Source organism: Anomaloglossus baeobatrachus, chromosome 8 (assembly GCF_048569485.1).
Source record: "Anomaloglossus baeobatrachus isolate aAnoBae1 chromosome 8, aAnoBae1.hap1, whole genome shotgun sequence".
Classification (NCBI taxonomy): domain Eukaryota; kingdom Metazoa; phylum Chordata; class Amphibia; order Anura; family Aromobatidae; genus Anomaloglossus; species Anomaloglossus baeobatrachus.
Window position 1 is genome coordinate 3712975 of NC_134360.1, and position 12044 is coordinate 3725018.

Below are 12044 nucleotides of genomic sequence, written 5' to 3' on the forward strand. Positions count from 1 at the left end.
GGTGTGGTGCTAGTGACCGCAGCAGACGGTGGCCTGCACCACGGCTGAGCTCACTCTGCTGCTCCCAGTTGACTCTCTGCTTGGTCGGAGGTTATTTGCTGGTAGTGGCCATGGGGTGCGGTGCTAGTGATCCCAGCAGCCTGCACCACGGCTGAGCTCACTCTGCTGCTCCCAGTTGACTCTCCGCTTGGTCGGAGGTTATTTGCTGGTAGTGGCCAGTAGACTCGGGTACATGGCGTCCTACATACGCGGCTATCAGTTACAATGGGTAAAGGTAAGTGGTGCCACTGAGCCACGTTTTACCTTCCTGTGTGACGCTACTTACTGATGGTTTCCTTTTCCTCGTAGACTCCCCGCGGCGGCAGTGACCTCTGATGGAGCACATTCAGGGAGCGTGGATGAAGATCAGCAATGGCTTTGGCCTGAAGGACTCTGTCTTCGATGGCTCTAGCTGCATGTCTCCCACCATTATGCAGCAGTTCACGTATCAGCGGAGGGCATCGGATGATGGGAAGCTCGCGGACCCCTCGAAGGCGAGCAGCACTATCCGCGTCTACCTGCCCAATAAGCAGAGGACGGTGGTAAGTTCAGCATATGCTGCGCTATAGCTATATTACAGACGGGCATTAGGACATAAGTTTCTATCAGACCCCGGAGCGGTGCACGGACCGGACCGGAGGTGTCCTGACCCGAATCCACAGCTCCAGGGTTATAGGACCCTGTCCAGGTCTGGAAACCTGTGAAACGCACGAGTCCGGGGTCCGGCCGGGGACGACACGGAGAACGGCGCCTTCATTATGGCTTCCCAGGAGACAACTGTAAGCAATATGTCCGCAGGTTTTACCCCTGTAATGTGACAGCAGCATGATGCAGGGGCAGAGTAGCAATGTCAGTTACTGGGTGCAGCAGATGAGTCCGTTTTCTCTGTTGCAGATTTAGCAGAGCTCGAAATGCTGAGCTGTGTGTAACCCCGCCCACACCACTGATTGGCAGCTTTGTGTGTGTAACCCCATCCACACCACTGATTGGCAGCTTTGTGTGTGTAACCCCATCCACACCACTGATTGGCAGCTTTGTGTGTGTAACCCCATCCACACCACTGATTGGCAGCTTTGTGTGTGTAACCCCATCCACACCACTGGCAGCTTTGTGTGTATAACCTCGTCCACACCACTGGTAGCTTTGTGTGTATAACCTCGTCCACACCACTGGCAGCTTTGTGTGTATAACCTTGTCCACACCACTGATTGGCAGCTTTGTGTGTGTAACCCCATCCACACCACTGGCAGCTTTGTGTGTATAACCTCGTCCACACCACTGGCAGCTTTGTGTGTATAACCTCGTCCACACCACTGGCAGCTTTGTGTGTATAACCTCGTCCACACCACTGGTAGCTTTGTGTGTATAACCTCGTCCACACCACTGGCAGCTTTGTGTGTATAACCTTGTCCACACCACTGATTGGCAGCTTTGTGTGTGTAACCCCATCCACACCACTGGCAGCTTTGTGTGTATAACCTCGTCCACACCACTAGCAGCTTTGTGTGTATAACCTCGTCCACACCACTGGCAGCTTTGTGTGTATAACCTTGTCCACACCACTGGCAGCTTTGTGTGTATAACCTCGTCCACACCACTGGCAGCTTTGTGTGTATAACCTCGTCCACACCACTGGCAGCTTTGTGTGTATAACCTCGTCCACACCACTGGCAGCTTTGTGTGTATAACCTCGTCCACACCACTGATTGGCAGCTTTGTGTGTATAACCTCGTCCACACCACTGATTGGCAGCTTTGTGTGTATAACCTCGTCCACACCACTGGCAGCTTTGTGTGTATAACCTCGTCCACACCACTGGCAGCTTTGTGTGTATAACCTCGTCCACACCACTGGCAGCTTTGTGTGTATAACCTCGTCCACACCACTGGCAGCTTTGTGTGTATAACCTCGTCCACACCACTGATTGGCAGCTTTGTGTGTATAACCTCGTCCACACCACTGGCAGCTTTGTGTGTATAACCTCGTCCACACCACTGGCAGCTTTGTGTGTATAACCTTGCCCACACCAGTGATTGGCAGCTTTCTGTGTATAACCTCGTCCACACCACTGATTGGCAGCTTTGTGTGTATAACCTCGTCCACACCACTGATTGGCAGCTTTGTGTGTATAACCTCGTCCACACCACTGGCAGCTTTGTGTGTATAACCTCGTCCACACCACTGGCAGCTTTGTGTGTATAACCTTGTCCACACCACTGGCAGCTTTGTGTGTATAACCTTGTCCACACCACTGATTGGCAGCTTTGTGTGTGTAACCCCGCCCACACCACTGGCAGCTTTGTGTGTATAACCTCGTCCACACCACTGGCAGCTTTGTGTGTATAACCTCGTCCACACCACTGATTGGCAGCTTTGTGTGTATAACCTTGTCCACACCACTGGCAGCTTTGTGTGTATAACCTCGTCCACACCACTGATTGGCAGCTTTGTGTGTATAACCTCGTCCACACCACTGGCAGCTTTGTGTGTATAACCTCGTCCACACCACTGATTGGCAGCTTTGTGTGTGTAACCCCGCCCACACCACTGGCAGCTTTGTGTGTATAACCTCGTCCACACCACTGGCAGCTTTGTGTGTATAACCTCGTCCACACCACTGATTGGCAGCTTTGTGTGTGTAACCCCGCCCACACCACTGGCAGCTTTGTGTGTATAACCTTGTCCACACCACTGGCAGCTTTGTGTGTATAACCTTGTCCACACCACTGGCAGCTTTGTGTGTATAACCTTGTCCACACCACTGGCAGCTTTTGTGTGTATAACCTTGTCCACACCACTGATTGGCAGCTTTGTGTGTATAACCTCGTCCACACCACTGATTGGCAGCTTTGTGTGTATAACCTCGTCCACACCACTGGCAGCTTTGTGTGTATAACCTCGTCCACACCACTGGCAGCTTTGTGTGTATAACCTCGTCCACACCACTGGCAGCTTTGTGTGTATAACCTTGTCCACACCACTGGCAGCTTTGTGTGTATAACCTCGTCCACACCACTGATTGGCAGCTTTGTGTGTATAACCTCGTCCACACCACTGGCAGCTTTGTGTGTATAACCTTGCCCACACCAGTGATTGGCAGCTTTCTGTGTATAACCTCGTCCACACCACTGATTGGCAGCTTTGTGTGTATAACCTCGTCCACACCACTGATTGGCAGCTTTGTGTGTATAACCTCGTCCACACCACTGGCAGCTTTGTGTGTATAACCTCGTCCACACCACTGGCAGCTTTGTGTGTATAACCTCGTCCACACCACTGATTGGCAGCTTTGTGTGTGTAACCCCGCCCACACCACTGGCAGCTTTGTGTGTATAACCTCGTCCACACCACTGGCAGCTTTGTGTGTATAACCTCGTCCACACCACTGATTGGCAGCTTTGTGTGTATAACCTTGTCCACACCACTGGCAGCTTTGTGTGTATAACCTTGTCCACACCACTGATTGGCAGCTTTGTGTGTGTAACCCCGCCCACACCACTGGCAGCTTTGTGTGTATAACCTCGTCCACACCACTGGCAGCTTTGTGTGTATAACCTCGTCCACACCACTGATTGGCAGCTTTGTGTGTATAACCTTGTCCACACCACTGGCAGCTTTGTGTGTATAACCTCGTCCACACCACTGATTGGCAGCTTTGTGTGTATAACCTCGTCCACACCACTGGCAGCTTTGTGTGTATAACCTCGTCCACACCACTGATTGGCAGCTTTGTGTGTGTAACCCCGCCCACACCACTGGCAGCTTTGTGTGTATAACCTCGTCCACACCACTGGCAGCTTTGTGTGTATAACCTCGTCCACACCACTGATTGGCAGCTTTGTGTGTATAACCTTGTCCACACCACTGGCAGCTTTGTGTGTATAACCTCGTCCACACCACTGATTGGCAGCTTTGTGTGTATAACCCCGCCCACACCACTGGCAGCTTTGTGTGTATAACCTCGTCCACACCACTGGCAGCTTTGTGTGTATAACCTCGTCCACACCACTGATTGGCAGCTTTGTGTGTATAACCTCGTCCACACCACTGGCAGCTTTGTGTGTATAACCTCGTCCACACCACTGGCAGCTTTGTGTGTATAACCTTGCCCACACCAGTGATTGGCAGCTTTCTGTGTATAACCTCGTCCACACCACTGATTGGCAGCTTTGTGTGTATAACCTCGTCCACACCACTGATTGGCAGCTTTGTGTGTATAACCTTGTCCACACCACTGGCAGCTTTGTGTGTATAACCTTGTCCACACCACTGGCAGCTTTGTGTGTATAACCTTGTCCACACCACTGGCAGCTTTGTGTGTATAACCTTGTCCACACCACTGGCAGCTTTGTGTGTATAACCTTGTCCACACCACTGATTGGCAGCTGTGTGTGTAACCTCGTCCACACCACTGGCAGCTTTGTGTGTATAACCTCGTCCACACCACTGGCAGCTTTGTGTGTATAACCTTGTCCACACCACTGGCAGCTTTGTGTGTATAACCTTGTCCACACCACTGGCAGCTTTGTGTGTATAACCTTGTCCACACCACTGATTGGCAGCTGTGTGTGTAACCTCGTCCACACCACTGGCAGCTTTGTGTGTATAACCTTGTCCACACCACTGGCAGCTTTCTGTGTATAACCTCGTCCACACCACTGGCAGCTTTGTGTGTATAACCTCGTCCACACCACTGGCAGCTTTGTGTGTATAACCTCGTCCACACCACTGGCAGCTTTGTGTGTATAACCTCGTCCACACCACTGATTGGCAGCTTTGTGTGTATAACCTCGTCCACACCACTGATTGGCAGCTTTGTGTGTATAACCTCGTCCACACCACTGGCAGCTTTGTGTGTATAACCTTGTCCACACCACTGGCAGCTTTGTGTGTATAACCTCGTCCACACCACTGGCAGCTTTGTGTGTATAACCTCGTCCACACCACTGGCAGCTTTGTGTGTATAACCTCGTCCACACCACTGATTGGCAGCTTTGTGTGTATAACCTCGTCCACACCACTGATTGGCAGCTTTGTGTGTATAACCTCGTCCACACCACTGGCAGCTTTGTGTGTATAACCTTGTCCACACCACTGATTGGCAGCTTTGTGTGTATAACCTCGTCCACACCACTGGCAGCTTTGTGTGTATAACCTCGTCCACACCACTGGCAGCTTTGTGTGTATAACCTCGTCCACACCACTGATTGGCAGCTTTGTGTGTATAACCTCGTCCACACCACTGGCAGCTTTGTGTGTATAACCTTGTCCACACCAGTGATTGGCAGCTTTGTGTGTATAACCTTGTCCACACCAGTGATTGGCAGCTTTCTGTGTATAACCTCGTCCACACCACTGGCAGCTTTGTGTGTATAACCTTGTCCACACCACTGATTGGCAGCTTTCTGTGTATAACCTCGTCCACACCACTGGCAGCTTTGTGTGTATAACCTTGTCCACACCACTGGCAGCTTTGTGTGTATAACCTTGTCCACACCAGTGATTGGCAGCTTTGTGTGTATAACCTTGTCCACACCAGTGATTGGCAGCTTTGTGTGTATAACCTCGTCCACACCACTGGCAGCTTTGTGTGTATAACCTTGTCCACACCAGTGATTGGCAGCTTTGTGTGTATAACCTCGTCCACACCACTGATTGGCAGCTTTGTGTGTATAACCTCGTCCACACCACTGGTAGCTTTGTGTGTATAACCTCGTCCACACCACTGGCAGCTTTGTGTGTATAACCTCGTCCACACCACTGGCAGCTTTGTGTGTATAACCTCGTCCACACCACTGATTGGCAGCTTTGTGTGTATAACCTCGTCCACACCACTGATTGGCAGCTTTGTGTGTATAACCTCGTCCACACCACTGGCAGCTTTGTGTGTATAACCTTGTCCACACCAGTGATTGGCAGCTTTGTGTGTATAACCTTGTCCACACCAGTGATTGGCAGCTTTCTGTGTGTAACCCCGCCCACACCACTGGCAGCTTTGTGTGTATAACCTTGTCCACACCACTGATTGGCAGCTTTGTGTGTAACCCCGCCCACACCAGTGACTGGCAGCTTGGTGTGTGTAACCCCGCCCACACCACTGTGGCAGCTTTCTGTGTACACTGTGCATAGGCAGAAAGTTGTGGGGTTAGTGGTGGGGATAGGTTGGACCATGTATACTTAGTTCTCTAGTGATAATCTGCTGTGGATGAAACTGATTATATCAAAATTGCAGCACACAGCCTGGTAAGTGACATATGGCTGGAATCTGGGTGTCTGCCCCTACATCATGCTACTCTCAGATTGCATAACAAACACCTGCTGATGGATCCCTTTTATGGTGCGTATCCATTACTATTTTTCTTCCTATACCTCTCTGGCGTGTGTGAATAGGACGTGGCGCTGTAAGAGCTGACTGGACAGGTCCGGACTTGTAGGTGACAGAACAGGTGGCGCCGGGCACAAAGTCACGTAACAGATATTCATTTGTGATCGCAACGTTTAGTCGTCTTAAAGGGAAAGTGACACCCAGCGCCTCCCGTGGGGATTTTACCAGTTTGTTTTCACTTTCTGAATGAGAAGACGTCCGATGTGTGACGCCGGAGAGGTGAAATATGGAGAGGTGCTAACCCCTGACGGCAGGGCCTGAGGATACCCTGCACCAGAGGACTGTAATCTGAGAGCAGCATCATGTAGGGCAGAAACCCCCTCTCGTGATGCCGCTTACTGGGCTGCCTGCCGCAGTTTTCATAACTCCGTTTTATCTGCTGCAGTTCTCTGAATGCTGAGCTCTGTAACCCCACCACTGATTGGCAGCTTTCTGCCTATGGGGGGTGTGGTGCCCGGAAGAGCAGCCGACGTCCGGCTGAATAGGTACAATTGTAACTATTCCCTTTTTAAATTGCAATAATTTTTTTTTTTTTGAAAAGCCGTAGAGGGCTGAAATTTCGTGACCTCTCAGCAGTTTTGGTCCAGAATATATTGGCCAAATTTCAATAAAATATCTCCACCCCCTTCCGAGATTAGGGGTCGAGAAATTTTGGCAAAATTATGCAGCCTGACAAAGGTTAAACAGGATTTGTCCTCTCCGTCCATTCACCAGCGGTCCCTGTGAGGTCGGGAGCGTAGCCGGAAATCCTGCGCCTTCTGCCCTGCCCTGGGCACAGGCTTCAGCTTTACTGTGCGCAGGCATCGGGGAGTCACTGCTGCTTCACAGTGCAGGGAGGGACGGCAGAATGTGCAGGCATCGGGGAGTCACTGCTGCTTCACAGTGCAGGGAGGGACGGCAGAATGTGCAGGCACCGGGGAGTCACTACTGCTTCACAGGGCAGGGAGGGACGGCAGAATGCGCAGGCACCGGGGAGTCACTGCTGCTTCACAGTGCAGGGAGGGACGGCAGAATGTGCAGGCACCGGGGAGTCACTGCTGCTTCACAGTGCAGGGAGGGACGGCAGAATGTGCAGGCACCGGGGAGTCACTGCTGCTTCACAGGGCAGGGAGGGACGGCAGAATGTGCAGGCACTGGGGAGTAACTGCTGCTTCACAGTGCAGGGAGGGACGGCAGAATGTGCAGGCACCGGGGAGTCACTGCTGCTTCACAGGGCAGGGAGGGACGGCAGAATGTGCAGGCATCGGGGAGTCACTGCTGCTTCACAGGGCAGGGAGGGACGGCAGAATGTGCAGGCACCGGGGAGTCACTGCTGCTTCACAGGGCAGGGAGGGACGGCAGAATGTGCAGGCACCGGGGAGTCACTGCTGCTTCACAGGGCAGGGAGGGACGGCAGAATGTGCAGGCACCGGGGAGTAACTGCTGCTTCACAGGGCAGGGAGGGACGGCAGAATGTGCAGGCACTGGGGAGTAACTGCTGCTTCACAGTGCAGGGAGTGACGGCAGAATGTGCAGGCACCGGGGAGTCACTGCTGCTTCACAGGGCAGGGAGGGACGGCAGAATGTGCAGGCACTGGGGAGTAACTGCTGCTTCACAGGGCAGGGAGGGACGGCAGAATGTGCAGGCATCGGGGAGTCACTGCTGCTTCACAGTGCAGGGAGGGACGGCAGAATGTGCAGGCACCGGGGAGTCACTGCTGCTTCACAGGGCAGGGAGGGACGGCAGAATGTGCAGGCACTGGGGAGTAACTGCTGCTTCACAGTGCAGGGAGGGACGGCAGAATGCGCAGGCACCGGGGAGTCACTGCTGCTTCACAGTGCAGGGAGGGACGGCAGAATGTGCAGGCACCGGGGAGTCACTGCTGCTTCACAGGGCAGGGAGGGACGGCAGAATGCGCAGGCACCGGGGAGTCACTGCTGCTTCACAGTGCAGGGAGGGACGGCAGAATGTGCAGGCACCGGGGAGTCACTGCTGCTTCACAGTGCAGGGAGGGACGGCAGAATGTGCAGGCACCGGGGAGTAACTGCTGCTTCACAGTGCAGGGAGGGACGGCAGAATGTGCAGGCACCGGGGAGTCACTGCTGCTTCACAGGGCAGGGAGGGACGGCAGAATGTGCAGGCACCGGGGAGTAACTGCTGCTTCACAGGGCAGGGAGGGACGGCAGAATGTGCAGGCACTGGGGAGTAACTGCTGCTTCACAGGGCAGGGAGGGACGGCAGAATGTGCAGGCACCGGGGAGTAACTGCTGCTTCACAGGGCAGGGAGGGACGGCAGAATGTGCAGGCACCGGGGAGTAACTGCTGCTTCACAGGGCAGGGAGGGACGGCAGAATGTGCAGGCACCGGGGAGTCACTGCTGCTTCACAGGGCAGGGAGGGACGGCAGAATGTGCAGGCACCGGGGAGTCACTGCTGCTTCACAGGGCAGGGAGGGACGGCAGAATGTGCAGGCACCGGGGAGTCACTGCTGCTTCACAGGGCAGGGAGGGACGGCAGAATGTGCAGGCACCGGGGAGTCACTGCTGCTTCACAGGGCAGGGAGGGACGGCAGAATGTGCAGGCACCGGGTAGTCACTGCTGCTTCACAGGGCAGGGAGGGACGGCAGAATGTGCAGGCACCGGGGAGTCACTGCTGCTTCACAGTGCAGGGAGGGATGGCAGAATGTGCAGGCACCGGGGAGTCACTGCTGCTTCACAGGGCAGGGAGGGACGGCAGAATGTGCAGGCATCGGGGAGTCACTGCTGCTTCACAGTGCAGGGAGGGACGGCAGAATGTGCAGGCACCGGGGAGTCACTGCTGCTTCACAGTGCAGGGAGGGACAGATTTCCGGCTGCGCTCCTGATGTTAGAGACACCAGGGAAGAGGAGGGGAGGAGGAGTCCTGTGACCGGAGGCCGTGGATTTCCCAGGCAGCGCGCCCAATAGCCCAGAAGATATAATCCACCCCTCATCCAGGAGGCATCCGGCGGCTAATCTCACCTTTATGCCCAGATTAATAACTGAAAAAGCACAATATTGGGATGGATTACCTTTAAAAAAGCAGGTTAATAATAAAGCAGAACTATAAAACGACACTTTTAGGACTATTTTTGCTCTTGGAAGAGCGGCACAAGCAGCGCTGAATTTTAGGCCTTCGGATGCGCGGCTCGTGCCGGGGAAGGGCGCACGTCGCCCCCTCATTCCTGGTGTCCTGTATGGAAATGTAAGAAGACGCGTCCCGTAGAAAACGCCAGCAAACCAATTTACATAACCCAGAATTTGGTGGAAATTAAATGTTTGGGAGAGGAAATGTTGTGGCTCATCCGTGGTGGTTCAGTGGCGTCTGCACGTGTCCTGTATTTGGTGGTGACTGCTCATCCGTGGTGGTTCAGTGGCGTCTGCACGTGTCCTGTATTTGGTGGTGATGGCTCATCCGTGGTGGTTCAGTGGCGTCTGCACACGTGTCCTGTATTTGGTGGTGACGGCTCATCCGTGGTGGTTCAGTGGCGTCTGCACGTGTCCTGTATTTGGTGGTGACTGCTCATCCGTGGTGGTTCAGTGGCGTCTGCACGTGTCCTGTATTTGGTGGTGATGGCTCATCCGTGGTGGTTCAGTGGCGTCTGCACACGTGTCCTGTATTTGGTGGTGACGGCTCATCCGTGGTGGTTCAGTGGCGTCTGCACGTGTCCTGTATTTGGTGGTGACTGCTCATCCGTGGTGGTTCAGTGGCGTCTGCACGTGTCCTGTATTTGGTGGTGACTGCTCATCCGTGGTGGTTCAGTGGCGTCTGCACGTGTCCTGTATTTGGTGGTGACTGCTCATCCGTGGTGGTTCAGTGGCGTCTGCACGTGTCCTGTATTTGGTGGTGACTGCTCATCCGTGGTGGTTCAGTGGCGTCTGCACACGTGTCCTGTATCTGGTGGTGACTGCTCATCCGTGGTGGTTCAGTGGCGTCTGCACGTGTCCTGTATTTGGTGGTGACTGCTCATCCGTGGTGGTTCAGTGGCGTCTGCACGTGTCCTGTATTTGGTGGTGACTGCTCATCCGTGGTGGTTCAGTGGCGTCTGCACACGTGTCCTGTATCTGGTGGTGACGGCTCATCCGTGGTGGTTCAGTGGCGTCTGCACACGTGTCCTGTATCTGGTGGTGACGGCTCATCCGTGGTGGTTCAGTGGCATCTGCACACGTGTCCTGTATTTGGTGGTGACTGCTCATCCGTGGTGGTTCAGTGGCGTCTGCACGCGTGTCCTGTATTTGGTGGTGACTGCTCATCCGTGGTGGTTCAGTGGCGTCTGCACACGTGTCCTGTATTTGGTGATGATGGCCCCCCCTACACGAGCGCTCAGCAGGGATGAGCGTCCACGTGTCTTGAGAAGATAGCTCTGCTTGCTGATTGTCTCCCCTATTCCTCCGGCGGATCCTTCCCCCGCACTCCTCATGTGATGCACGTTGATTACCTTCCATGTAATTTACCTCAGAGGAGGGGCAGAATAGAGGAGGATGGGCGGCAGTGAGGCGTCGCACACCCCCAGCCTGATAATGTGACCCTCCTGCTCCCGTCTCCAGCACTTCTCCTGTGCTGCCTCCGTTCTCTAGAATGCGCTTCCCCAGAGATTATGTATCAGGTTATCCCCACATTTATGTGAGTTTATTCAGCAGCACCAGAATGTGAGGACTTCAGAGATAGAGGAGCGGAAGTGAGGAGCTGCTGCGCTCTGCCCCTGCCTCCCATAGAAGTGCGTGGGAGTTATGGAGACGCTGCGGCCCCGGGGAGAGCCTCATTGTAGCGCGGAGTAATGGAGCAGAAGCATTGCGCCTTGCTTCAGTGTCGCGGATGTTGCCCGCTTCTCTCGCAACTGCTTGATTTTGACCATTAAATAGGAAAATACCCCTAAAAGCTGGTCTGCGATGGCGGCTTGTACTAAAGGCCCTGGTCTGGAGGCAACGTCAGACGTTGCTCTGCGCACAGCTCCGCAGCGGCACCTGCTGTCTGGGCCGGATCACGTGTCGGGGGGCTCTGTGCAGGACGGAGGAAGCTCTCCAGCCGCTGTGCAGGACAGGACGGCCGGTGTGTGTGTGGGGGGGGGCTTCTGGTGGCCGGTTGTGTGTGGGGGGGCTTCTGGTGGCCGGTGTGTGTGGGGGGGCTTCTGGTGGCCGGTGTGTGTGGGGGGGCTTCTGGTGGCCGGTGTGTGTGGGGGGGCTTCTGGTGGCCGGTGTGTGTGGGGGGGGCTTCTGGTGGCCGGTGTGTGTGGGGGGGCTTCTGGTGGCCGGTGTGTGTGGGGGGGGGGGGGCTTCTGGTGGCCGGTGTGTGTGGGGGGGGCTTCTGGTGGCCGGTGTGTGTGGGGGGGCTTCTGGTGGCCGGTGTGTGTGGGGGGGGGGCTTCTGGTGGCCGGTGTGTGTGGGGGGGGGGGGCTTCTGGTGGCCGGTGGGGGGGGGGGCTTCTGGTGGCCGGGGTGTGTGTGTGGGGCTTCTGGTGGCCGGGGTGTGTGTGTGTGGGCTTCTGGTGGCCGGTGTGTGTGGGGGGGCTTCTGGTGGCCGGGTGTGTGTGGGGGGGGCTTCTGGTGGCTGGTGTGTGGGGGGGGGCTTCTGGTGGCCGGTTGTGTGTGGGGGGCTTCTGGTGGCCGGGGTGTGTGTGTGTGGG

At 54.9% G+C, this 12044-nt stretch overlaps 1 protein-coding gene across 2 annotated transcripts in view; it reads left to right on the plus strand.

The window, feature by feature from the left end:
- The first annotated feature begins 314 nt into the window (after positions 1-314).
- Positions 315-12044, plus strand: part of RAF1 (Raf-1 proto-oncogene, serine/threonine kinase) — a 62420-nt gene continuing 50690 nt past the window's right edge. The window contains exon 1 of one of the 2 annotated variants that reach the window (XM_075321256.1): positions 315-581. In XM_075321256.1, coding sequence (XP_075177371.1) covers positions 375-581 — 207 coding nt within the window. In that variant the 5' untranslated portion in view covers positions 315-374. The remainder of the gene's footprint in view (positions 582-12044) is intronic. The other variant, XM_075321258.1, reaches the window with a different exon arrangement.